At 47.3% G+C, this 27,805-nt stretch overlaps 1 protein-coding gene across 1 annotated transcript; it reads left to right on the forward strand.

Moving 5' to 3' along the window:
- The first annotated feature begins 2,529 nt into the window (after window positions 1-2,529).
- ACTR2 (actin related protein 2) lies at window positions 2,530-27,349 on the forward strand. Its single transcript, XM_054383659.1, has 8 exons — window positions 2,530-2,676; window positions 9,671-9,886; window positions 14,765-14,837; window positions 18,713-18,849; window positions 21,898-22,047; window positions 23,231-23,376; window positions 24,390-24,522; window positions 27,166-27,349. Exons 1-8 carry the CDS (start codon window positions 2,530-2,532, stop codon window positions 27,334-27,336), a joined length of 1,173 nt encoding a protein of 390 aa, XP_054239634.1. The 3' UTR covers window positions 27,337-27,349.
- Window positions 27,350-27,805: the final 456 nt, after the last annotated feature.

Below are 27,805 nucleotides of genomic sequence, written 5' to 3' on the forward strand. Positions count from 1 at the left end.
GACCACTAGACCATATCCTAACGTGCCACATCTATACACCATCCTGGTCTGAATTCCCTGCTGACCACTTTGAGCCCAAGGTTGGACAAGGCAGTTCCTGGGCTTCCCTCCAACCTGAACAGTGCTGTATAATAGATGAATAAGAGAACGGAAGAGCATCATTTCCTCATGCCTGAGGCTGCACCTTCAATACTGGGATCAGTTTTGGGCCCCTCACTACAAGAGGGACATTGAAGGGCTGGAGTGTGTCCAGAGAAGGGCAATGAAGCTGATGAAGGGTCTGGAGAACAGATCTGGTGAGGAAGCAGCTGAGGGAACTGGGGTTGTGTAGTCTAGAAAAGAGGAAGCTGAGGAGAAACCGCACTGCTCTTCACAACTCCTTGAAAGGAGGTTGGACTGAGGTGGGGATAGGTCTCTTCTCCCTGGTATCAGGTGATAGAAAGAGAGGAAATGGCCTGAAACTATGCCGGGGGAGGTTTAGATTGGAGATAAGGAAAAATTTCTTTCCTGCAAGAGTTGGTCCTGCAAGGCTGCTCAGGGAACTGGTGCAGTCACCATCCCTGGAGGTGTTCAGGAGGGGATTGGATGTGGCACTTGGTGCCATGGTTTAGATAGTCATGAGGTTTAGGGTGACAGGTTGGACTCGATGATCTTTGAGGTCTCTTCCAGCCTTCTTGATTCTATGATTCTATGTAGCCATGGCACTTGGGGATGTGGTTTAATGGCCATGGTGGTGTTGGGATAATGGTTGGACTTTTTCTTGGAGGTCTTTTCCAGCCAAAACAATCCATTAGCTATTACTGTAACTTCTTACTGGTGCATCTGAGGTTCTTGGTTTACAGGTGATCTTCCTCTAGTGACTACATAAATCTATTTCTTTCTGTGCTCAGTTAATCCTCACTGTTTTCTTAGTGTAGGGACTGTCTTGGGGCCCAGAGGTACAAAGCTTCCTCGTGCACATACGTGGGTAGCAAACACTTTTCAGAGTATCCTGTTTGGTGTGAGGTGTCATCAGCTGAGGTTTTGGGTTGTGCTGTTTGTTTTAAAAGTGCTTGCTGGAGGCACATAACTTTAATCTTTAAAAAAAAAAAAAAAAAGGCTGCAAATGATGAAGCTCAGCAAAACCCACCCACAAACAGTCTGTTAGGTGACTGTGAGAGGCTTTCTGTAACAGCAGAAGACCTGGCTTCAGGAGGTTGAGGTCTTTTCTGGTCTGTAATTTATGTTACTCTACAGTCTTAATTGGAGAGTCAATTTAATTTGGACTTGTTGGGTACTCGTCCAAGGTGATCCATTGCAAAATGATGGGCTGCAGGCTGCTAGAGAGCTTCCTGTAGCCATGGAATGTATTGGCTTGGAAGGGACCCTCAAATGTCATCTGGAGTCAGTAGGGACATGGAATCATAGAATGGTCAGGGTTGGAAGGGGCCTCCAAGGGTCATCCAGTCCAACCTCCCTGCAGTCAGCAGGGACATCTAAAGGTCATCTTGACCAACCCCCCTTCCTGCTCTCAACAGAGACCTTCAACTAGGTCAGGTTGCTCAGGGCTCCATCAAGTTTGACCTTGAGTATCTCTAGGGATGGGGCCTCAACCATGTCTCTGGGCAACCTGTTCCAGTATTTCACTACCCTCATTGTGCAGAACTTCCTTCTGATGTCCAACCTGTATCTGCCCTGCTCCAGTTTCAAACCATTGCCCCTGGGCCTATCACTCCAAGCCCTTCTGAACAGTCCCTCCCCAGCCTGCCTGCAGCTCCCCTGCAGAGATTGAAATGCAGCTCTGAGCTCTCCCTACAACCTTCTGCTCTCCAGGCTGAACAGAATCATAGAATCAGTCAGGGTTGGAAGGGACCACAAGGATCATCCAGTTCCAACCCCCCTGCCATGGGCAGGGACACCTCACACTAGATCAGGCTGGCCAGAGCCTCATCCAGCCTGGCCTTAAACACCTCCAGGGATGGGGCCTCAACCACCTCTCTGGGCAACCCATTCAGCCCCATCTCTCTCTGCTTATCCCCATAGCAGAGCTTCTCCAGCCCTCTGAGTCATCTCTGTGGCCTCCTCTGGACCCTCTCCATCAGCTCCAGGTCTCTTTTGTGTTGGGAGCCCCAGAGCTGGACACAGCCCTGCAGGTGAGGTCTCCCCAGAGCAGAGAAGAGGGGCAGGATCCTCTCTCTCCAGCTCTGGATGCAGCCCATGCTGCCTTTGGTCTTCTGTGCTGCCAGTACCCATTGCTGGCTCCTGTCCAGCTTCTCATCACCCCCCCACTTTTTTTTTTTTTTTTTTTAATGGAGTGGCAGGAATTCCAGATTCAAACAAGGGACTTTTTGCACACCTCTCCATGTATGTAGTCCTTTAAACATTCAGGAGAACACTACAATTCCATTCTAGAGATCCATACATCATCTGAAATGTCTAAAATTGTAAATCCAATTGATTTCCAGTGGGTTGCATGCTTTAAATGTTGATGTTTCCTGCTATTTTTTCTTTTTTTACCCTCAAGCAGGTTTCTGTTGGTGAGCTGAAGTCATGCCTGTCCTAATACAATTCTTTATTCCTTTCCAGTTTGTGAAATGTGGCTATGCAGGCTCAAATTTCCCGGAGCACATTTTTCCAGCTTTGGTTGGCAGACCCATCATAAGATCAACTGCTAAAGTGGGCAACATTGAAATCAAGGTAAATCTTTCCCATTATTACTCCTTTCTGACAGATAAAAGTGTTTAGGGCAGCTTTTGACTTACAGAACGTCTGAAAAAATGGTGTGTTTTATTTTTCTCTCCTTAGTTCACCTTTATGCTGTTTTAGTGTCTCTTGGTTCATTTCTGTGTTGGGTTTCAGCCTGCTAAGAAATGACAAAATTATTAAGGGAGTGATCTAAAGCACTGGAGGTCTTCAGATAGTGCAACTGAGGTGGCAGCAGGTAGGGCTTGAGTGGTTCTGGGCAAAAAAAGAAATGTGGCAGTATGTGAATAAAGTCAAGATTAGAAGGCAGAAATCAGAGAGAAGCTGTTGATGTTTGTCACCAAAGTGTACTGTTGGATTCTGAGATGGTGCTGAAGAACTGCTGTGGCTTCTAGGTCTTTCTATACTACTTGCTTTCTACTTACAGTTGATCATCTGTGAGGTGCTTAACCTTGGTTGTGTTTGCATTTCAGTGTTCCTGCTGGCTTTTCTTCTGGCTCTTGGTAGATGAAGCTACCAGCTAGAGATGGAGAGGCTGTATTCAGGGAGCTGGGGGTGTTCAGCCTGGAGAAGAGGAGGCTCTGGGGAGCCTCCTGCCAGTACCTGAAGGGAGCCTACGTGAAGGATGGAGAGAGACTGTTTACAAAGGCCTGCACTGACAGGATGAGGGAAAATGGCTTCAAACTAGAGAAGAACAGATTTAGATTGGATGTTAGGAACAAGCTCTTTACTATCAGGGTGGTGGATCACTGGAACAGGTTGCCCAGGGAGGTGGTTGAGGCCTCTTCCCTGGAGATATTCAAGGTGAGGCTCGATGAGGCCCTGGGCAGCCTGCTCGAGTTGAGGATGTCCCTGCTGACTGCAGGGAGGTTGGATGGGATAGCCTTTGGAGGTCCCTTCTGGCCTGGCCTATTCTATGATCTAGGTAGGTTTTGAAGATCTCTAGAGAGAGAGAACTCCACACCCTCTCTGGGCAACCTGCTCCAGGGCTCCAGCACCCCTCACAGTAAAGAAGTTTCTTCTCATGTTGAAGTGAAATTTCCTGTGATTGAGTTTACCTCTGTTGCCCCTCATCCTATCACTGAGCAGAGCCTGGCTCCATCCTCCTGCCAGTCACCCTGCAGATATTTGTAGACACTGATAAGGTCCCCTCTCAGCCTTCTCTTCTCCAGACTAAACTGCCCCAGGGTTCTCCTTGTGAGGGAGGTGCTCCAGTCCCTTCCTCATCCTCGTAGCCCTTCAGTAGTTCTCTGAAGTTTTATGTCATCTGCCTACAATGGCTTGGCGCTTTTCCTTAAGGAAACAGTGCATCAAGAGAAGAAATCCCTGCCATGGATATTTTGGGTATCCCAGTAGGATATAATACCAGTAGGAAGACTTGTTCAGTGTGAGTGCTGTTTTCCTTTGTGAGATTCTTGCAGATTTCCTCAAAAAAGGAAAGCATTTTAGCAGATGAGGTTTATGCCACAACTTGATCCCAGCCATTGGCTGCGAGTTCTGAAAGGATAAACTTAAAACTGAGTAAAGGAAGCTGGCAAGAGGATTATCAGTTTGACTTTTCAAAACTCTTCAGAAAAGCTGTCATTCCTGTCAAATGAAATTCACAGAAGCTCCCTGAATAGAGTCTGGAAGCTGATCAAAACAGTGGTTATCATCCATCTGTTTAGTTACCGGTTTCAGGTTGCTTTGGCCACATTTTCCTGCTGGATTCCTGTTTCAGCCAGCAGCAGGAATGTAGTTTTTTTTTTTTTTTTTCTTACTCATAATCACCAGCTCCAGGACATAAACACAGAAGTTCAGTTGTTGCTGGGATTATTTTGCTTAAAATTGCAACCTGAGAACTCAGAAAGCAGAGGTGTAGATGCTGCTCTGAGCTTTTACAGGCTTCCTGTGCTTTGCAGCAGGTTTGGGAGCTCATAGCCCTGGGCAGTTCACACCTGCTGAGCCACAGTCCTACAGTTCTTTTCAGTTTCTACCAAAGGTGGCCTGGAGAAGATAATTTTCTGGATTTGAAGTGAGGAGAAGGAAGGCCAACCTCTGACCAGCCTCTTTGGTACGCTGCCAGAGACAACCTCCTTTTCACAGAGTCACAGGATGCCTCAGGTTGGAAGGGAGCCTCCAAGGGCATCTTGCCCAACCCCCCGGCACTCAGCAGGGACACCTCCAGCTAGAGCAGGCTGCACAGGGACACAGCCAGGCTGAGCTTGGATGGCTCCAGGGCTGGGGCCTCAAGCACAGCCCTGGGCAGCCTGTGCCAGTGTCTTACCACTCTCCTTGGGCACAACTTCCTCCTCAGCTCCAACCTAAATCTGCCCTGCTCCACTTTCAAACCATTGCCCCTCATCCTATTCCCACAGCCCCTTCTGAACAGTCCCTGCCCTGCCTTCCTGTAGGTTTCTCTCAGACAACTCCTTTGACACCAATTGCAGAATAAGTAGATTTGCCCTGATGGTACTGCTGATAGTTATCCTATGGCTTTTGACAGCTCAGGTGATTCAAACTGAATTCAATTGAAGGATGAAAAAAAAATCTCAGTAATCATGGAAATGGCTTTAGTATTATTCTGGACAATGGTTGTGCCACACGTGCTTCAGATACCTTCTAGCAGCTTCCTACCTCATCTTCCTCCCTCCATAGCTGGCTAAAGGGGAAGGGGTCTGAGGCACTGCTCTTACTGCATTTCACGATCACTGCTTTCTTTTCTGAGAGCAGATGCCATAATGGAAGTAACTCTCTCTCTTATTTGATCTGTTTTGGAGCTTATTTTCCATGATCCATGGATGGATTACCCTGCTTAGAGATGAAGGCTTTTCTTACAGTTTTCAGTTCCTGGGTATGTAAAGCAGAATTTTTAACCCCAAATTTAAATATAGCATTTGTCAGAGCTAGTTGTGGTCAACTGCCTTGTGCAGAGTCTTGTCTGTTTCAGTACATGCCCTTCCCAGGGTAAAACCCCAGTGTTACAGAGTATTTGTGTGTAAGAAATAGGTGGATACACTGATCTTGTTTGTAAGAGGACATGCCACTGACACAGAATCATTCAGATTGGAAAAGATCCTTCAGATGACCAGGTCCAACCAGGTGGCAACAGCTTCCTTTCAAGAGGCATTCTCAGGCTTTCAGATTAAAAATGTTACTTTGGCCCTAACTGAACTAACTCAGATGGTTCCCTGTTGTACTTGCATCTCTTTTCAGCCTCTTTCTGCTGTCTGCTTGCAATAATTTGAGAATTTCATTTAGGCCCTTTCTGACTTTCTTGCTTCTACCTTCTTTCTTCACCTTTCTTGACCTGTTGAAGTAGAATAACAAAAAGATGGTAAGTGAGGTGCCCCTGTGCTGTTTCTTTGCCTTTTTTGCTTGATCTGGTAGCTGTTACTTCGTTTTTGATGCTATTCATTGTTTGGTCCTACATTTTAATCCTTACTTATTTTGGATGTTGTTCCTGGCTTTGGTTTACTAGCAACTAATTAATGAAATTCTTTATTGCTTCTAAATGCTACCTGATCTGTATTTTTACAAGCTGTAAGAATTAACTCCTGAAGATCAGCATGAGCTCAGCACCTTTGCACTAGGAATCGTTCTGTTTAACATTTTATGGACCAAAAGCTTGAAACAACCTGCAAGATTTCAATTAGGCACAAATTACCAAGTACCCAAGCAGTGGAGACATTGAATGCCATGATAAGGGGCTCCTCTCTGCAAATTCAGTTGTGCTTGCTTTCCTCTTCACCTCGTAAGTGTGCATGTTTGCTATGTTGCTCTTCAGAGCAATTGTTCTGCCCTTTAGACTTTGTTTAAAAAGGATCTGGAAAGTTTGGTGCAGGTTTCATAGAATCAGCATAGAATGACAGAGTGGTTTGGGTTCCAAGGAACATTGCACATCATCTAGCTCCAACCTCCACACCTTCCATTAAGACCAGGTTGGTCAAAGCCTTGTCCAAGCTGGCTTTGAACACTTCATTGCATATTTGAATAGTGGATTTTCCTGGGTTGGGTTAGTCCTGTTCAGCAGCACAGAGCTTCAAAGAGCAACACACACACACAAAAAGCTTCTGATTCTTCTAACGGATGGAGTTTCTGTGGTCTCACATGCTCAGGAGTAACATGGCTGTGTGGTGGAGTTTTCACAGCATGGTTTCACTGGACTGCCTTTGATTTTAATCTGTTAGAGACACTTCTGTCTTCTCTACAGTCAGTCTGCAGCACTGCCTCCAGTTCTGGTGCCCCCAGCGTAAGAGGGACACGGAGCTGTTGGACTGGGTCCCAAGGAGGCCACGAAGATGTTCAGAGGGCTGGAGACTCTCCCGTATGGGCACAGGCTGGGAGAGGTGGGACTGTTCAGCCTGGAGAAGAGAAGGCTCCAGGGAGACCTTAGAGCAGCCTGCCAGGACATGAAGGGGGCTCCAGGAGAGCTGGGGAGGGACTTTGGACAAGGGCTGGGAGTGACAGGATGAGAGGGAATGGATTGAAGCTTGAGGAGGGCAGTTTGAGAGTGGAGATGAGGAAGAAATCCTTGCCAGTGAGGGTGGGGAGACACTGGCACAGGTTGCCCAGGGAGGCTGTGGCTGCCTCCTCCCTGGAGGTGTTCCAGGTCAGGCTGGATTAGGCCTTGAGCAAGCTGTGCTGGGGGGAGGTGTCCCTGCCCATGGCAGGGGGGTTGGAACTTGTTGATGTTTAAGGTCCCTTCCAACCCAAACCATTCCATGATTCCAGGAATCTGCTGTGCAAGAGCAAACAAATAAAGTGCTTCGTCAGATTGAGAGGTTGGAAGAGGAATGGTTTGATTTCAACGGTTTCCAATTAACTTCCTTTTTATCTAGTTACTTCTTAAGGCATTATCAACCAGACTCTGGATTTTTTTTTATTCTGTATCTTATTTTTTTCCCTAGCATTGAACAGCAGGTTGAGTAACCTTCCCTGGGAAGGTATCTGTGCCACAGTAACTGAATTGTGGTGCTGTATTTGTGTATTCAGCAGCTGGGGTTCTTGCAATGAAATGAATGTAATGCTGGCACAGAAACAGTGCTCTTGGTGCCTAGAAATATGTCTTTCTAGGCTAAATATGAGCAAGCCACGAGAGGCTGTATGGGGTAAAACAAAGGTAAGATTCATAGAATGGTTTAGGTTGCGAGGGACCTTAGGGGTCATCTACTGCTGGGACCACTCCCACCAGCCCAGGTTGCCTCATCCAGTCTGGACTTGAAGACCTCCAGGGAGGGGTAGCCACAGCCTCCCTGAGCAACCTGTGCCAGTGTCTCACCACATTCACTGTGAAGAATTTCTTCCTAATCTCCAGTCTAAATCTGCCCTTCTCAAGCTTCAATACATTGTCTCTCATCCTATCACTCCCAGCCCTTTTCCAAAGTCCCTTCCCAGCTCTCCTGGAGTCCCTTCAGGTAGTGGAAGTCCGCTCAAAGGTCTCCCTGGAGCCTTCTCCTCTCCAGGCTGAATAACCCCAACTCTCCCAGCCTGTCCCCATAGGAGAGATTCTCCAGCCCTCTGATCATCTTCCTTGCCTTCTCTGAACCCTCTCAAGCAGTTCCATGCTGGAGGCACCAGAAGCAGCTGCAGTACTCCAGATGTTGCTGTGCACACCTGCCCTGGGAAATACATGGGAAAGGAGAAGATACAATGCTGCTAATTTGAATGTGCAATGTTTGCATCACTAACTTTAATAAACCAGTTGCTTCATCAGTGTGAAATGACTGTGCAGACTGTGCACTGGGGGGTTAGATGTGTGTAAGAACGTGGTACTGGGCTTTTTGGCTTGGGACTTTGGGCATGGAACTGCAGAGGGTGTATTTTATATTTAGATGTCTCTTTGCGCTCTGTAGACATAGACAATGTGTAAACCATTGTTTCTTTTAATGTCTAAAGTGGAGCTTAGAACCTCTTCCATGCCCTTACTCCTGTTGAGTCTGCTTATTCACCACTCATTACTCCTCTTTTGGTGTTGTGCACAGAAGTTTGCAGCATGCATGGGAGAACTCTCTGCCAGTCCCGCTTACTGCCCTCGTTTGCATTTTATCTTTTTGAGAGCAGTATTTGCTAGAAGAAACTTGGAGGTGTCAGTGGAGGAACATCTGCACTTCTAAAGGCCTTTGTGGTGCCTAACTGTATCAGGGTTTTTTGGTTTAAGGTTAATTGGAGAATGAAATTGTTGTGGGTTGGATCTGCCCCCAAAACAAATGGGAGGTTTACCTCTCAGAATAAGTTTGCCACGCGAGCTCAGAATTTTGGAAGCCAAATGAAGTTGCATTTACAAAAATAGACTAAATATGAAATTATAAAAGGCAATAAACACATTCGGGGTCTGTTCACAGTTCAACAACATCAGCAATCCCCTGCCCTTATACGATAATTCTTCTCTTCCCCCACCAAACCCCTCTGGACACAAAGGTCCCAAAGGAGGCTGAATGCAGCTAGCCTGCTTTTGGCTGCCCTACCCCCCACCCCCAATCCCTGTACTTCACACACACAGAGAGCCAAAACAAGAGAGCAGGAGCAAGGTCAAGGAGAGAGGCAAGCAGCAAGCAAGCGAGAAGCCACAGGGAGAAAAGAGAAAGACTAATCTGTGGTACAAAATAGAAGATTTCCAACAAACCAATGGGATGATAGAAATTTATCTTGCATCATTCTGTGTCCAGTCCCTAAAATTGTTTACTCTTTAGACTCAAAGTCTCTGGAAAATTCTTACTTACAATGAAGACATTAAACTAGGGTACTAGCTCTAAACTGTAACAGGAATTCACAAAGTTGATTTTTGGAAGAGGTTTAGGATGTGGCCCCTACCACACTGCAATCCTAAGTGAAATATGTTACTCTTTTCTCCTAAGCACCTGAAAATGATTCTAAAATGTGGGCTTTAAGAACACAGTTCTGGACACAGGCTTGGAGCAGCTCACTCTCTCTCCCTCCCTCTTGAGGGTTGTGATGTTTGGCAAAGTTTGCAAGCCCTGACAGGTGTCTGTGTTTTAAAACTTTGCAGGATCTGATGGTCGGGGACGAAGCAAGCGAATTGCGCTCGATGCTGGAGGTGAATTATCCCATGGAGAACGGCATCGTCCGGAACTGGGATGATATGAAGCACCTCTGGGATTACACCTTTGGACCAGAGAAACTTAATATTGACACAAAAAATTGTAAAATTCTGCTCACAGAACCTCCCATGAACCCAACTAAAAACAGGGAGAAGATCGTGGAGGTATGTGGGCCCGGTAGGAACTGGTCTGTGCTGTCAGACCCTGCATTGCTAAGGGATCTTAACTTCTTGGAAGGCTGAAGCCACAAGGATGATTGGAGCCAGGAGGATGGTGATTAGGGGACTTGAGCATCTCCCCTATGGAGAGAGACTGAGATGCCTGGGGCTGTTTAGTCTGGAGAAGACTGAGAGGGGATCTGATCAATGTCTATCAATAGCTGAGGGGTGGGGGTCAAGTGGAGGGGGCCAGAGTCCTTTGGGTGGTGCACAGTGATAAGACAAGGAACAATGGATTGAAACTAGAACATAGAAGATTTCAGCTCAACATGAGGAGGAACTTTTTACAGTGAAGGTGACAGAGCCCTGGAACAGGCTGCCCAGAGAGGTTGTGGAGTCTCCTTCTCCGGAGCCTTTCCAACCCCACCTGGATGCATTCCTGTGCAGATTACCCTAAGTGATCCTGCTCTGGCAGGGGGGTTGGACCTGATGATCTCTTGAGGTCCCTTCCAACCTTTGATATACTGTGAGACTGTGAAGCAAAGCAGTTTTGGTTTGTAACCAAAATTTGTCCTCAGGCAATGGTTAAATTCAACCAAGCAGGGGAGGGAATTTAGGGGGTTTAGCCTGGAGAAAAGGAGGCTGAGGGGAGACCTTCTCAGTCTCTAAAAATGCCTGAAAGAAGGTTGGAGCCAGGTGGGGGGTCAGTCTCTTTTCCTTAGTAATAAGTGATAGGACAAGAGAAAATGGCCTCAAGTGATGCCAGGGGGAGGTTTAGGTTGGAGATTAGGAGATTAGAAGAAACTTCTTGACTAGAAGAGTTCTTGGACACTGGAACAGACTGCCCAGGGAGGTGGTTGAATGCCCATCCCTGGAGGTGTTTCAAAGAGGCAGAGATGTGATGCTGAGGGCCATGGTTTAGCACCAGCCTTGGTAGAGTTAGAGACTGGTTGGACTGGGTGATCTTAAAGGGCTTTCCCAGCCAAAACAATTCCTTGATTCTAAGCCAGCCTCATTGACAAGCTGTAAGCAGGCTTCCAGCAGTAGGACACAGTACATGCTTATCTCTGTGTGTTTAAGATATGTCAATTACTTAGTGTGAGATCATTGTTAATTGCTCTAAATGATTTGGATTCCTGTAAGCCAGTAATGCTTCAGAGGAGACTGAGGCTTGAGCAAGATGATGCTTACCAGATGGAGATGAAGGTAGCTGAGATGAAGGTGTGATGACAACCAATTCACTAATCTTTGATTAAGGCTAGGGATTATCAATGAAAGCCTTCTAAGAAGGAAAGCCTGGTTCTTGAATCCTGGATCTCATAGTGCTGCCCTGGGTGACCTAAACTCCATCTGCACCTTGCATTAATATAGGTCATCAGATCTGTAGTGTTCAGCTCTGGCACCATGTGACAAAGGCTCAATTTTGAAGAACAGTAATATTTGACCAGAATAAAAAGTTCAATTTCCCCCACTGCCCTTTCTTTTTTTTTTATTTCCTCAATCATAGCTATTTTCAGTTAATGTAAGTATTCAGTCTAACAAAAGTGCAGTTAGAATCACAGAATGTTAGGGCTTGGAAGGGACCTCCAGAGAGCATCCAGTCCAACTCCCCTGCAGTCAGCATGAACATCCTCCACTAGATTAGGTTGCTCAAAGCCTTGTTGGGCCTGACTGAATATCTCCAGGGTTGGTGCCTCAACTACCTCTCTGGGCAACCTGTTGCTATGTTCAACCACCCCCATGGTGCAGAACTTGTTCCTAACATCCAGTGTAAATCTGCTCTGCTCTCATTTCAAACCATTGCCCCTTGTCCTGTCCCTGCAGGCCTTTGCAAACAGTCCCTCTGCAGCTTTCTTGTAGCTCCCTTCAGGTACTGGCAGGCAGCTCTGAGGTCCCCCTGGAGCCTTCTCCTCTCCAGGCTGCACACCCCCAGCTCCCTCAGCCTGGCCTCACAGCAGAGCTGCTCCAGCCCTTGGAGCATCTTTGTGGCCTCCTCTGGCCTCACTCCAGCAGCTCTGTGTCCTCCTTCTGCTGGGGACAGCAGAGCTGGAGGCAGGATTGGAGGTGAGGTGTGAGCAGAGCAGAGCCAAGGGGCAGAATCTCCTCTCTTGCCCTGCTGCCCACACTCCTCTGGCTGCAGCCCAGCACACAGCTGCCTGCTGGGCTGCAGGAGGGCACTGCTGGCTCCTGGGGAGCTTCTCAGCACCCAACACCCCCAAGTCTTTTTCTTTGGGGCAGCTCTCAACCTATTCTGCACCCAGCCTGCATCAGTGCCTGGGGTTGGCACAACCCAGCTGCAGAACCTTGCACTTTGACTTGTTGAACCTAATGCAGTTGGCACTGGCTGATTTCTCAAGCCTGTCAAGATCCTTCTGTATGGGTCTCTTCTCTTAAGTGAGTCCAGCATAGCACCCAGCTTGGTGTCATCAGCAAACTTGCTGAGGGTGCACTCAATGCCACTGTCCATGTCACAGACAAAGGTGTTAAACAGCACCAGACCCAGTGCAGACCCCAGAGGAACTCCACTTGTCACTGACCTTCCAAGAAAGGCAGCATCAGGCTTCCCAAGGGATTTATGGTGTGCTTGATACAGCTGTGAAATAATGACCTTGACTTGAAGGATCAGGAGGTTGATTCAGGGCAGCCTTTTAAAATGAGGTTGTCCTAAGAGAGGAGGTCCTCTGGTTCAGAATGCTAAAATTGTCAGATGTCATCTCCTTTCTCTTTGCAAATATTTAGCTCTTTTACTTGAGCTGTGGGAGTACTTAGAGTTTAATGAGTTTAATCCTGGAAACTGCAGAAGTGTTCAGAATGCTGCAGAACAGCAAACAGTAAAATTTATCTGTGTGCTGGAATAGTCAGAGGGCATCTGACTATTTGGAGGGGAAAATTGCTCTAGAATATGATTGGTTTAGGTGGACTTTTTTTGTGTTTGTAAAGGTCACAGGTAGGTCAGAGAGGTTCTCCTCCCTCTCTCCTCTGCCCTGGTGAGGCCACATCTGGAATATTGTGTCCAGTTCTGGGCCTCTCAGCTCAAGAAGGACCTCAGGGAACTGCTTGACAGAATCCAGCACAGAGGCATAAAGCTGCTGCAGGCAGTGGAACATCTCCCTGTGAGGACAGGCTGAGGGAGCTCTGGGGCTCTGCAGCTTGGAGCAGAGGAGCCTGAGGGTGAGCTCATTGCTGGTGATGAAGATGTGCAGGGCAGTGTCAGGACAGGGCCAGGCTCTGCTCAGGGATGTCCAAGGACAGGACAAGGGGCACTGGGGGCAAGCTGGAGCAGAGTAGGTTCCATGGGAACAGAAGGGAAAACTTTTTCACTGTGAGGGTGCCAGAGCCCTGGAGCAGGCTGCCCAGAGAGGTTGTGGAGTCTCCTTCTCTGGAGATATTCAAAACCCACCTGGCTGTGTTCCTGTGTGACCTGCTCTAGGTGCTCCTGCTCTGGCAGGGGGTTTAGACTGGATGATCTTTGGAGATCCCTCCTAAGCCCTAACATTCTGTGATTTTGTAAACTGCCCAGCCTTTAATTTTAGGCTATTTCTTTGCTGAAACCAGTTCAGTGGTTATGGGAACCGAGTCTATGATGCAGGCAGCTACTTTTCATGTTTCAGTAAGAGGTCTGCAAACCTATGGGTTCTGATAGGTGGTGACAGGACTTACCCTACCTGTATTATGTCAGTTGTAGTGGATTTTTCACTTGCTCTAGTAGTTTGCTGTGCTTTCATGGAGGTAAAAAGGTATCCCAGATGCAGAGAACAATCTGTGACACTGGACTTACTCTAGACCCATATGTCTTTGGTCTTTGCTGCAACACAGAATCACAGAATGCATCATGTTGGGAGGGACCCTCAAAGGTCATCTTGTCCAGCCCCCCTGTAGTCAGCAGGGACATCTCCAACTAGATCAGGTTGCTCAGGGCCCCGTCAAGTTTGACCTTGAATGTCTGCAGGGATGACTGCAACGGAGTCTGCAGTCGTACAAAGTTCTGCAAGGGCTTGATACGAAGAAGCAAAACAAATCCCTGAACTTCATTAAGCCTGAAGGTCATACATTCACACATTGAAGGGAGCCTCCAAGGGCATCTTCCCCAACCCCCTGCACTCAGCAGGGACCCCTCCAGCTAGAGCAGGCTGCACAGGGACACAGCCAGGCTGAGCTTGGATGGCTCCAAGGATGGGGTCACAATCATGGGCAGCTTGTGCCAGTGTCTCTCTCATTGTGCTGTCTTCCTCCTGCTGTCCAGCCTAAATCTGCCCTGCTCCTGTTACAAACCATTGCACCTCATCCTATCACTCCAAGCCCTTCTGAACAGTCCCTCCCCAGCCTTCTTGTATATCTGCAGGGCTGATATTGGAATGCAGCTCTAAGGTCTCCCTGCAGCCTTCTCCTCTCCATGCTGAACAGCCCCAACTCTTTCAGCCTGTCCCCACAGCAGAGGTTCTCCAGCCCTCTGAGCATCTTTGTGGCCTTCCTCTGGACCTACTCCTGCAGGGGATACACCTTCAACAGATATTTCCTTCCCATGTCACACTTCAGTAGTGGAGTATTTGGCTGATCTAAAGTACTGCCTGCCCCTCAAAAAGCTGCAGGAGTTGCTGTGTGGGTTTCTTTGTGTACATTTTCTTGTGGGGGCTGAAGGGATGTGGAATGTTTTGTATGGCTGCTCTTAGGTCATCAGGTAAGGTCTAGAACTGAATGTCCTGCTGCCTTGAAATAAGTTACTGATATTCATGCAGAACCTGAATTATGACACTTCTTGAAAGGTGTTTTTTGATTAGCAAAAGAAAAATTACAGGATTCTTGAAATGCACTTTTCATACACCTATGAAATTTCCAAAGTGTTTGTCCTGTTTCTAGACATTAATTTTTGCCTTCCTCTTGCAGGTGATGTTTGAGACATACCAGTTTTCTGGGGTGTATGTTGCCATTCAGGCTGTTCTTACTTTGTATGCTCAAGGTAGGCAAAGATAACTTCAAAACCTCTTTTGTTTCTCAATGTGTTGCTGAGCCACTGTGGTGTGAATGGGTCTTGGGCTTAATGCAACGCTGCTGTAAGCTCAGCTCTGAATTAAGGGCTTGATTTTTTTTCATAGAATCATAGAATCAACAAGGTTGGAAAAGACCTCAGAGATCATCAAGTCCAACCTATCACCCAGCACCTCATGACTAACTAAACCCTGGCTTCAAGTGCCACGTCCAGTCTTTTTGTGAACACCTCCAGGGGTGCTGACTCCACCACCTCCCTGGGCAGCACATCCCATGGCCAATCTCTCTTTCTGGGAAGAACTTTCTCCTCACCTCCAGCCTAACCTTCCCCCTGCACAGCTTGAGACTGTGTCCTCTTGTTCTGGTGCTGGTTGCCTGGGAGAAGAGACCAACCCCCACCTGGCTACAACCTCCCTTCAGGCAGTTGTAGAGAGCAATGAGGTCTGCCCTGAGCCTCCTCTTCTCCAGGCTAAACACCCCCAGCTCCCTCAGCCTCTCCTCACAGGGCTGTGCTCCAGACCCCTCCCCAGCCTTGCTGCCCTTCTCTGGACATTTTCAAGTGTCTCAATGTCCTTCTTAAATTGAGGAGCCCAGAACTGGACACAGGACTTAAGGTGTGGCCTAACAAGAGCTGAGTACAGAGGTAGAATGACTTCCCTGCTCCTGCTGGCCACACTGTTCCTGATGCAGGCCAGGATGCCATTGGCCTTCTTGGCCAGCTGGGCACACTGCTGGCTCCTGTTCAGCCGGCTGGCAACTGTTTGTTTAGAGGAACTCCTATAGGTACCACTCTTGGTGTTATTTGCATGAACCAACTGTGGCAATGTGCTTGGAAAAGCAAAAATCTGCCCTAGCAAAACTGGCAGTGATTTGGGCTTGCAGGCATTTAGCCTTTGGCAGCAAGTCTTAAGGACATGCTTGGGATTTTCTGGAGAAGGACCAAAAAAGTGTGACCATGAGTAAAAGTCAGGAAGAGGACCAGGTGCTTTGCTACTAGTTTCAGATTGAAAAGGGGGTGAAAAAATGCTTTTTGGTTGGTTGGTTTTGTTTGTTTGCTTTGCCTTTTGGGAGGTTTTGTTTGGTTTTGGTGGTGGTGTTTGGTTGGTTTGTTTTCCTGTTTGTTTTTTGATGGATTTTTTTTTTTTAAGGTTTTTTGGAGGGGGGCTGTTTCTTGTTTGGTTGGGGGTTCTGTGTTTTTGAGGTGGTTGGGGTTTTTGGGTTTTGGGTTTTTTGTTTCCTATTTTTGTGGGGGTTTTTGTTTGTTTTTTTTCTGGTTTTTGTTTGGAATTTTTTTTGTTGTTTTTTGTTTGGTTGTTTGTTTGTTTTTTTAATTGTTTTATGTTTTGGCGTTTTTTTGATGGGGGTTTTTTAGGGCTTTTTGGTCTGTTTTTTGTTGTTGTGGGGGTTTTTTTGTTACGGTTTGGTTTTATTTTTTGTTGTCCTTGGTTTGTTTTTTTTCCCCAGTAGATAAATGTAGAATAAGTGATCCTCACCCTGAGGAGAAAACTACAGGTTCACTAAATGTGATAGGAATCCTACCGTTGACTGCAATCCATCTAGGGTTCTGAGAGGTTACTCACAGATTGCATCTGGTTGGAAGGGCCCTCAAAGGGTATCTTGCCCAACCCCCCTGCACTCAGCAGGGACACCTCCAGCTAGAGCAGGCTGCACAGGGACACAGCCAGGCTGAGCTTGGATGGCTCCAGGGCTGGGGCCTCAAGCACAGCCCTGGGCAGCCTGTGCCAGTGTCTCACCACTCTCCTTGGGCACAACTTCCTCCTCAGCTCCAACCTCAAGCTGCCCTGCTCCACTTTCAAAGCCCTGCCCCTGGGCCTAGCACTCCAAGCCCTTCTCAACAGTCCCTCCCCAGCCTGCCTGCAGCTCCCCTGCAGACATTGAAATGCAGCTCTGAGCTCTCCCTGCAGCCTTCTCCTCTGCAGGCTCAACAGCCCCAACTCTCCCAGCCTGTCCCCACAGCAGAGCTTCTCCAGCCCTCTCAGCATCTCTGTGGCCTCCTCTGGACCCTCTCCAGCAGCTCCAGGTCTCTCTTGTGTTGGGGGCCCCAGAGCTGGACACAGCCCTGCAGGTGAGGTCTCCCCAGAGCAGAGCAGAGCAGAGGGGCAGGATCCTCTCTCTCCAGTTCTGGCCATGCTGCTTTGGCTGCAGCCCAGGCTGCCCTTCTGGGCTGGAGGTGCCCATTGCTGGCTCCTCTCCAGCTTCTCCCCCACTCCCCAGCACCCCCAAGTCCTTCAAGCACGTCAGTTCTGATAACATGACTCTTTACCTCAGTTTACCAAGGGCTGGCTCTATTTAGCTGTCACATAGTGGGCTATAAATGCCCTTGTCCATTACCATGTCCCTGTATTTTCTGTGTCCATGAACAGAAGTAGATTTTGTTTGCTGTGATATTATTCCTTTTTTTTAACTTTTTGTTTTTAATTTCTTTGGTTTGATTCCTTATAAGTATTGAAATGACCAGCATATACAGTCTTAAACTCTGCTGGAATTGTCCCTGTATATTCTGGTCTAGTGCTGAGCTGATTTGTGAATAACAAAATGTAAAACTATTAGGGCAGTCCACAGTGTTTCTGGAACACAACATTGAAAGACCTTCTAAGATAGAAAAGACCCCCAGTGGCACAGAAATTGAACATTTGCTTTTATAAATAATAATACTACTAATCAAAGCCCTTTAAAACACCCTGCTTATTGAGATTGCATTACAGATGAAAGTGGCAGCTCAGGTTGCATACACAGACGTGCTTCGTTTCAGGGCTGCTCTTAAAACTTTCTATAGATGAATTGCTGCTTTTCCCTGGATTTCTGGGTGCCTTGAAAAGGGGTATAGGTATCAAAACCTAGTTCTTGGTAATCACAGAATGGCTCAGGTTGGAAGGGACCTCAGAGGAAGAGGCATCCACAAGTTCCATGGGCAGCCTGTTGTAGAGTCTCACCACCCTTGTACTGAGGAACTTCCTCAGCTCCAGTCTAACTCTGTTCTCCCTCAGCTGCAAACCATTTCCTGGCTCTAGACACCCTTAGGAAAAGTCTCTCTGCAGCCTTCCTTTAGGATCCCTTCAGCTGTTGGAAGGCAGTTCTAAGGTTCCCCTGGAGCCTTCTCCTCTCCAGGCTGCACACCCCCAGCTCCCTCAGCCTATCCTCATAGCAGAGGTGCTCCAGCCCTTGGAGCATCTTTGTAGCCTCCTCTGGACTCGAGATGTGTGCTGTGTAGCCCAAATATTCTCTGCCTTATGATGAAAGCATTGTTTTGTTTTCTGAATACCAGTCAAAATCCAAGTCCTAATATTTGCAACTGGGGTATAGGCAAGTCTTAATAATTGCAAACAGGGTATCATTGTGGCCTGAATGCTTCCAGATTTCTTCATGTTTGAGAAACTGATAGAAGGCTGCTAATATCCAGTTTCATCTGAGGAGGAATTTTTGCCCCCCCCCCCCAACATTTAATGCTCTGAGCTCTTCTCTTTAATTAGAGTGCAATTTAAGATGTCAAAATTGTGACCGGTAGAGTTGAAGCGTCTATGTTACGCTTTATAAAAACATCTGTGAAAGCATTTATTGCTCTGAAAACCAAGCTTAAAAATCCAGCTGAATGGCAAGAACTGAATTTTAGATTGTGGCAGCTCTTGCCAAAATGATGACAAGAGGAACAGAGGCTGTGTTAAGATGACAAGAGGAAGAGAGGCTGTGTTAAGATGACAACGGAAAAAGAAAATGCTCTTCAACTTGCTGCTACTCTGTTTGTTTTGTGAAGGTGCTGATCAGTGTTTGTGGTTTGTTTGTTGTTCTGTTTGTTTGGTTGGTTTTTTTTCCCTCCCATTCCTTTAGGTTTGTTGACTGGCGTTGTTGTGGACTCTGGAGATGGTGTAACTCATATCTGCCCAGTTTACGAAGGTTTCTCTCTCCCTCATCTCACCAGACGGTTAGATATTGCTGGGAGGGATATCACAAGGTATCTCATCAAGGTAAGCTCTGGAGAAGTTTGAAGGCTGAAGCTGTGCGACATTTGATTCAGGTTCACAGAATCACAGAATTATTGAGGCTGGAATAGACCTCTTGAGATCATCAAATCCAGTCTATGGCCTAACACCACCACATCGAGCAGACCATGTCACTAAGTGCCACCTCCAATCTTTCCTTAAACACTTCCAGGGATTGCAACTCCACCACCTCCCTGGGCAGCCCATTCCAGTGTCTAATTCCCCTTTCTGTGAGGAAGTACTTCCTAACATCCATCCTAGACCTCCCTTGGTGCAGCTTCAGGCCATGCCCTCTCACGAGTTGCCTGGGAAAAGAGCCTGACCCCCACCTGACTACACCTTCCCTTCAGGTAGTTGTAGAGTGTGATAAGGTCCCCTCTGAGTCTCCTTTCTCCAGGCTGAACACTCCCAGCTCCCTCAGCCTCTTCTTATCAGGCTTTCCCTCCAGTCCCTTCCCCAGTCTCATTTCTCTCCTCTGGACCCACTCCAGCATCTCAGTATCTCTTGAAGTGAGGGGCCCAGAGCTGCAGACAGTGCTCGAGGTGAGGCCTCCCCAGTGCCAAGTACAGGGGCAGAATTCCATCCCAAGTCCTGCTGGCCACACTCTTCTTATATACAAGCTGAGATGCCAGCTGGGCACACTGTTGGCTCCTGTTCAGCCAGCTGTCAACCAGCACTGTCTTCCCTTTATTTTTCATCTGTTAATTAGATAAAGAACTCCTCTATTCTCTATCCTTATTATATATCCCCATCTAAGTCACGTTGTTGATCCTGTTCAGAGGCTGCACATTTTCGTAGTGGCAGTCTTGTAGCAAAGGATTTTATTCAACAAACTCAAGGAGTTGTCTTTCTTGCTACAGGAAATGAAACTAAAATTGTGTCCTCTCAATTCTGCTGATCTATTTTCAGAAAGACTCTGTCTTTCAGAAAGACTTTGTCAGAAAGACTTTGTCTTTCTGAGGGAAGTGTAGTGATTTTTCCCTTATTATTAAATGAGATGATTTATTGTTTTGGATTGACAAATATTCTGGTTAAACTGGAATGCTGGGCTGTTCTGATGTGAACTCCTAAATACAAGGACTATTTTGCTTATCTTTCACTCAGCTTTGTAACTGTTACACTAAAAGTTGTAGTGATGAAGAAAATCATTCCCCACTTTTAGTGATGCTACTGTTGTTCTGCTACTCTGGTGATAAATAGGAGTTCATAGTAAATCTGCAGGTAAAAAAGGGGAAGTAATTTTTGAAGATCATAGCCCTTTGCCTTTGTTCTGTTCCCAAGAATGGGAGGAAATGATGTGTGCTGCACAAGAACATGGTGATCACCAATTAGTTGAGAGGTTAATGAAAGCCAAGCACCAACATTCTGTATTTGGCTCTAACGTTTTTTGAATCATAGAATTGTCAGGGTTGGAAGGAACCTTAAGGATCGTCCAGTTCCAGCCCCCTGCCATGGGCAGGGACACCTCACACTACAGCAGGTTGCTCACAGCCACATCTGGCCTGGCCTTAAAAGCCTCCAGGGATGAGGCTTCCACCACCTCCCTGGGCAACCTCTGCCAGTGTTTCATCACCCTCATGGGGAAGAATTTCTTCCTAACATCCAATCTGAATTTACCCACTCCTAGTTTTGCTCCATTCCCCCCAGTCCTATTGGACACCCTAAAAAGTCCCTCCCCAGCTCTCTTTAGGCCCCCCTTCAGATCCTGGAAGGCCACCAGAAGGTCTCCTGGGAGCCTTCTCCTCTCCAGCCTGCACAACCCCAACTCTCTCAGGCTGTCTCCAGAGCAGAGCAGCTCCAGCCCTCTGCTCATCCTCATGGCCCTTCTCTGGACACATTCCAGCACTTGTGGTATGTCTGAAGGTACCCACCTACTGATAAAGAGCACTGGGCTCTTCCTCTAGTTCACTGCTAACCTGGTGTATTCCCTCTAGCTGCTCTTACTATGAGAGTATCATAGAAACATAGAATGGTTTGAGTTGGAAGGCATTTTAGAGATCATCCAGTTCCAACCCCATGCTGTGGGCAGGGACATCTTCCACTAGACCAGGTTGCTCAAAGCCTCATCCAGCCTGGTCTTAAATACTTCCAGGGATGAGGTAGCCACAAGTTCTCTGGGCTCTCATCTTCCTGAGAAGATACTGAGAGTTTACTTTCTGTATCTTTTTCTATACTTCGAAATATGAAGGTTGCTGAATGCTGCAAATGCTCTGCTTGCTCCTGGTACTGAAACATGAGCAGTTTATTCTGATAGAGCAGACTCAAAATGTTAATCAAGGATACACCATCTCTCAAAAAATACACTTGCTTCTCAACCAGCCTGGAATTGCCTCTCTGTGATTTGGCTCTCTGGCAGTAACAACAGAAATGTATTTTGTAGGCACAAGCTCCTCTGTGTTATTTGTGCAATATCCTAACCTCTTTGTCTACCAGCTGAGATCAAAAGATGGAAGATGACAAAATCACAGAATGTCAGGGGCTGGAAGAGACCTCGAAAGCTCATCCAGTCCAACCCCCTTGCCAGAGCAGGATCACCTACAGCAGGTTACACAGGAACACATCCAGGCAGGTCTTCAATATCTCCAGAGAGGGAGACTCCACACCTCCCCTGGGCAGCCTATTCCAGGGCTCTGCCACCCTCACAGGGACAAAATTCTTCCTCATGTTCACGTGGAACTTCCTTTGCCTCAGCTCCCACCCATTGCCCCTTGTGCTGTTATTGGGCATCCCCCAGCAGAGCCTGGCTCCAGCCTCTTGGCACTCCCCCTGCACATCTTTATAAACATGAATGAGGTCAGCCTCAGGCTCCTCCTTTCCAAACTAAAGAGCCTTCAGGTCCCTCCTCTGATCATGCCTGTCCCTCTTGACCTGAGAGGCCCAGAACTGGACACAATACTCCAGATGAGGACTCACCAGGGCATGATTCCCGAGTTAATTGCAGGAATTCATACAGATTAATTGCAGGGCCAGCCATTTACCACTTGCCTTGCTTTCAGCCTCTAAATCACTGCTAACCTGCTGTGTCCCCTCTAGCTGCTCTTACTCCGAGGCTACGCTTTCAACCACTCTGCTGACTTTGAGACCGTTCGCATGATCAAGGAGAAGCTGTGTTACGTGGGATACAACATTGAGCAGGAGCAGAAGCTGGCATTAGAGACCACAGTACTAGTTGAATCCTACACAGTAAGTCTTTGGAGACAGCATTTTTATTTTTATATATATATATTTCCCCCCCCCAAGCCTAAACTTCATAGGTTTAAATTCAGGTAGCATTTAGCTTGGATTCTTTCTCAATTTTGCTTGGCAGTAGCTCACTTCCCAGACAAAGGAGTCTGTAGAATCGGATTTCTGGGTTCTGGGAAACTGGTCAAAAGCTGAGTGTTTTCTTTTCAGGTCTTAGAATCCTAGAATGCTAGGGGTTGGAAAGGACCTCCAAAGATCGAGTCCAACCCTCCCTGCAAAGCAGGACCGCTTAGGGAAGGTCACCCAGGAGCACATCCAGCTGGCTTTTGAAGATCTCCAGGGAAGGAGACACCACAACCTCTCTGGGCAGCCTGCTCCAGGGCTCCAGCAGCCTCGCACCAAAGAATTTTCTCCTCCTGCTGGGATGGGATTTCCTGTGACTGAGTTCATGTCCATTGCCCCTTGTCCTGTGACTGGACATCACTAGAAATAGCCTGGCTCCATCCTCCTGACAGCCACACTCAGATATTGATAGACATGCATCAGATCCCCTCTCAGCCTTCTCCTCTCCAGACTAAACAGCCATGGGGCTCTCATGAGAGAGATGCTCCAGTCCCTTTGTACTCGTTATTGTCATTGTAGATCCTTGACATTAGAATGCTTCAGTGGAGGAACCTGTAGAGAAAGTGGCCTTACTCTAGCATGTCAGATTGTTTCAGCTTCATCCATCCAGCAGTACCACATCTGAGACTGCTCCTGGTGATAAGAATGGTAAACTTGCTGTTAGTACAAGGAAACTTCCTGTGATCACACACAGAAGGAAGGAACTTTCTGCTGGAAAACAGCTTCTAAATTGACACTGAGAGCTGGAAATGTTTGGTACGTCAGTGTCAGCTCTCTCTAATGGTTGGACTCAGAAGCCTTTTCTAACCTAAAGGAGTCTATGATTCTGTGATCACAGTATCTGGCCTCTGATGTCTCTTTAAATTACATAATGGTGGAAGAATTTGTCTCTTCTGTCAGTAGTACTGAATGACTTCTTGTAGTGGTGAGAATTATCAACAATTTCCTGTTTCAGAACATTAGGAAACAATGTAGGTCATTTCCTCTTGGTTTGGTCAGTAACCAAGTGGCTCAAAGTGTTCTTCTGAACTGTGGTTGGTTTTTTTTTTTACTTAACCAGCTCCCAGATGGCAGAATTATCAAAGTCGGTGGAGAACGGTTCGAGGCCCCCGAGGCCCTCTTCCAGCCTCACTTAATCAATGTGGAGGGGGTTGGTGTGGCTGAATTGCTGTTTAACACCATCCAGGCTGCTGACATCGATACCAGGTAAGAGCTAAATACTTCAACTCCTCTGTCAGGCTGCAGGTTTGCATGCAGAGACCACATTCAAGCAATAATAGCTTCTTGTGCTCTAGATACTAATCCGTACGGTGCTGGGGAGGGGCTGTGCTGGGAGGGGGGGTCTTAGGCTGAGATCAGTGTCACACACTATGCTAGGACTTGGAAAGGATTGGAAGGGACCTCTGGAGAGCATCAAGTGTGACCCCCCTGCCAAGGCAGGTTTGCCTAACGAAGGTCACACAGAAACACATCCAGGTGGGTTTTGAATGTCTCCCGAAAAGGAGACTCCACAACCTCTCTGGGCAGCCTGCTCCAGCACCTTTAAATTAAGGAAGTTCCTCCTTCAAGTTTGTGCCCTTTACCTTTTGTCCTGGCACTGGGTGCCACTGAAAAAAAGCCTGGTCCCATCCTCCTGGCCCCCACTCTTTTAGGTATTTACAGGCACTTATGAGATCCCCCCTCAGTCCCCTACCATACCCTTTCCATCAAGTCCCTGTCTCTCTCGAACTGGAGAGCCCAGAACTGGACACACTACTCCAGATGTGGCCTCACCAGGGCAAGATAACCTTGACCTGCTGGCCACACTCTTCTTGATGCACCCCAGGATGCCCTTGGCCTTCTTGGCCACAAGGGCACATTGCTGGCTTATGGTCACCCACTTGTCCACCAGAACTCCCAGCTCCTTTTCCCCAGAGCTGCTCTTCAATCCATCTTGGAGCTTATCAAGTTTTTTGGAATCCTGCTTGTTTTGGTGTGAATGAGCAGATAAAATCTTGCAAGCACAAGATTATCTTAATTTTTTTTCTTTACTGCTGCTGTCTGGGTCGCCTGATAAAGCATGAGCAAGGCTGCCCAAGTCATGTAAATGTCTGTCTTTGGGTAGTTGACTGGGGTTTGGATTGGTGTTTGCCTCCCAGGCATGTACAGGCACCTCCTTGTACTGCAGAGGATGACAGAGGACACTAGAAAGACTCATTTTGTTGTTTTTTTGTGGTCAGGTCTGAATTCTACAAGCACATTGTGCTGTCTGGAGGGTCCACCATGTACCCAGGGCTGCCTTCACGACTGGAGCGAGAACTGAAACAGCTCTACCTGGAACGGGTCCTGAAAGGAGATGTGGAAAAGCTCTCGGTAGGTCCCAGAGTCGCTGCTTTGTGTGTGGGGGCGAGGTCTATCCTGGATCCCCACTAGAGGGAGCCAAGCAGTCAGAAATGAGGGGATCTGTCGCTGGCCAAAAGTGCTGCTGCTTCGCCACAACCCTGCCTTTGCTAGAGGTGGCTTCTGTCCGTATATTGCCCATAAAGCAGCCTTCTGGTCCGTGCTAATAATTAGCAAGTCCCGAAGTCTTGGTTTGTTTGAGTGTAAAATGGGCTGATAAATGCCCAAAGGACACAACTTTAGGTCTTAGCCTTAAAGACATCACTGAGCAAAATAATTTCTTGTAAGCTGTGAAAGTTTCGGTTCTTGCTGGAAGTGAGAGGAAGTGGCCACAAATTGGGCCAGGGGTGGTTTAGGTTAAATGTTAAAAGAAACCCCTGCGTTGAAAGGGTTCAACACTGGAATAGGCTTCCCAGGGGAGTGGTTGAATCCCTGGAGGTGTTTCAGAAAGGCAGAGATGTGGTGCTGAGGGACACAGGCTAGCACCAGCCTTGGTAGAGTTAGAGAGTGGCTGGACTTGATCTTGATGGGCTTTGCCAATCGAAACAATTCTAGGATTCTATGAAATACTCAAAAGTCAGAAGCTGGACTTCTCACACACCTTGAAGTGGAATGAATTTCCCATGTTCCTTGGTTGCTGTAATAAGCAGCCAAGAGTTACACTCTGCAGAGGTAAAGACTGCATTGTAGCGCTGTCTGCTTTTCACACAGGAGATATTTATAGTGAAAGTTCCTTTGAGTGGAACTTCTAATGCTGAACTGAACTGAACTGAACTTCCCTGCTTCTTGATACAGTGTTCTCTAAAGATCTTCTGCAGTCTCTGTGGAATGACTCGATTATACAGAATGTTTTGAGGTGAAGTATTTCACACGCAGCTTTAACTGTACTTGTAGTTGCTCTTGAACTGAGAGCTTCAGCATCAAAGAATTTAGATTCATAGAATGGTTTGGGTTGGAAGGGACCTTAAAGATCATCCAGTTCCAAACCCCCAGCCGTGGGCAGGGACACCTTCCACTAGACCAGGTTGCTCAGTGCTTCATCCAACCTGGCCTTGAACATCCACAACCTCCCTGGGCAAACCTGTTCCAGTGTCTCACCACTCTTGCTGTAAAGAATTTCTTCCTAATCTCCAGTCTATGGCAGTATTAATTAAGATGGTCTAGGTTGTGTACATTTAAAATCTGTTCCACCTGCCCTTCTAAAACTTGATATAGAGTCCTAGAGTGGCTTAGGCTGGAGGAGACCTCAGAAATCATCTACTCCAAGCTCACTGCCATGGGCACGCACGCATCTGAACTAGACCGGGTTGCCTAAGGCCTCATCCAATATGGCCTTGAACACCTCCACAACCTCTCTGGGCAACCTATTCCAGAGTCTCACCACCCTTGTACTGAAGGACTTCTTCCTAAGATCCAGTCTAACCCTGCTCTCCCTCAACTTCAAACCATTCCCCCTTGGCCTGTCCCTAGACAGCCTTACAAAGAATGTTTTGTGATTTGATGATCTGGTAACTTCTGACAATTTTAGCCATCAAGCTTTTTAGGAAGCATGTCACTCTTTACCACCATGTGTTCTGACTTCTGGGATATTTGCAGGTACACTGCAAGTGTAATTTTGGGGAAAGCATCAATAGCTCTCTCTAATGTCCAGTGTGGAGTAGTTCTTTTACTTCAGTTGCACAAATTGGAGCTCACACAGAGTTGCCCCTGTGCTTGGCGTTTTAGTTTTCTGGTTGCCTTTTCTCTCACGGAACAGTTTTCATTTCATTGTTTCTGGTGGGAATCACAGAATCAATTGTCAGGGTTGGAAGGGACCTCAAGGATCATCCAGTTGCAACACCCCCTGCCATGGGCAGGGACACCTCATACTAGATCAGGTTCCACCACCTCCCTGGGCAACCTGTTCCAGTGTCTCACCACCCTCATGGGGAAGAATTTCTTCCTAACATCCAATCTGAATCTACTCGCTTCTAGTTTTGCTCCATTCCCCCCCTGTCCTTGTAGCCCCTTTCAGATACTGGAAGGCCACAAGAAGGTCTCCTCATAGCCTTCTGTTCTCCAGACTGAGCAACCCCAAATCTCTCAGCCTGTCCTCACAGAATTGTCAGGCTTGGAATGGACCTCAAGGATCATCCAGTTCCAACCCCCTGCCATGGGCAGGGACACTTCACAGTAGAGCAGGTTGCTCACATCCTGCCTGGCCTCCAAAACCTCCAGGGATGAGGCTTCCACCACCTCCCTGAGCAACCTGTTCCAGTGTCTCACCACCCTCATGGGGAAGAATTTTTTCCTAACATCCAATCTGAATCTACTCAGTTCTAGTTTTTCTCCATTCCCCCTAGTCCTATCACTCCCTGACACCCTCAAAAGTCTCTCCCCAGCTTTCTTGGAGCTCTCTTCAGATACTGGAAGGCCACGATAAGATCTCCTCAGAGCCTTCTCTTCTCCAAAGAGAACAACCCTCTCAGCCTGTCCTCATAGAATCACAGAATTGCCAGGGTTGGAAGGGACCTCAAGGATCGTCTAGTTCCAAGCTGATTGCCATGAGAAGCTGAGTTTTCTCTGGAGTGGCTTTGTTTCAGGACCCCCCCATGACAGTTTCTTGTCTCTCCTTAGAAATTCAAGATCCGGATCGAGGATCCCCCTCGCCGGAAGCACATGGTGTTCCTGGGTGGTGCAGTCCTAGCAGACATCATGAAAGACAAAGACAACTTCTGGATGACCCGACAAGAATACCAAGAGAAGGGAGTGCGTGTGCTGGAGAAGCTTGGTGTGACTGTTCGATAAATCCCAAAGCTTCTTCCCAGCACATGGCTAAAGCTTTCTGGTTGTTTTGGGGGTTTTGTTTGTTTGTTATTTTTTTTTTTTCCTTTCATTGCCAATCTCTGAACTCACTCAGCTACATGCTATGGAAAGGGCCTGGTTGTGGCCTTTTGACCTGAAGGGCAGGGTTTGGTTCTTGGTTTCTTGGGGTAGCTTTTGTTAAACATTTTCTTAACGTGGCTAAAAAATTTGACTAGTTCAGTTTGACCACTTCCCTGCAAACAAAACAGAGCAAGAGCAGCCCTGTCTAACTTCATTGTTCCTTCCCAGTAGGCAACTGGGTAATTCTGGTAGGCTTTTGGGGTTTTCTGTTTGTTTATTTTCTTTCTTCTTCTTCTGGGTTTATTGCTGTAGTGCTGCTAGCTTTTGTCTCTAGCTCACAAGGGGTTGTGTGCCTTTTTTAGCATAAGAAAACCTTGAAACAGGGAGTTTT

The sequence above is a fragment of the Indicator indicator genome, chromosome 9, assembly GCF_027791375.1.
Source record: "Indicator indicator isolate 239-I01 chromosome 9, UM_Iind_1.1, whole genome shotgun sequence".
Taxonomy (NCBI): Eukaryota; Metazoa; Chordata; class Aves; order Piciformes; family Indicatoridae; genus Indicator; species Indicator indicator.

Coding starts and splice junctions, on each gene's coding strand:
- ACTR2 (XM_054383659.1), top strand. CDS start 2,530: ATGCCTGTCCTAATACAATTCTTTATTCCTTTCCAGTTTGTGAAATGT. Junction 22,048..23,230: donor TACTAGTTGAATCCTACACA/GTAAGTCTTTGG, acceptor TTACTTAACCAG/CTCCCAGATGGCAGAATTAT. Junction 23,377..24,389: donor GCTGCTGACATCGATACCAG/GTAAGAGCTAAA, acceptor TTTTGTGGTCAG/GTCTGAATTCTACAAGCACA.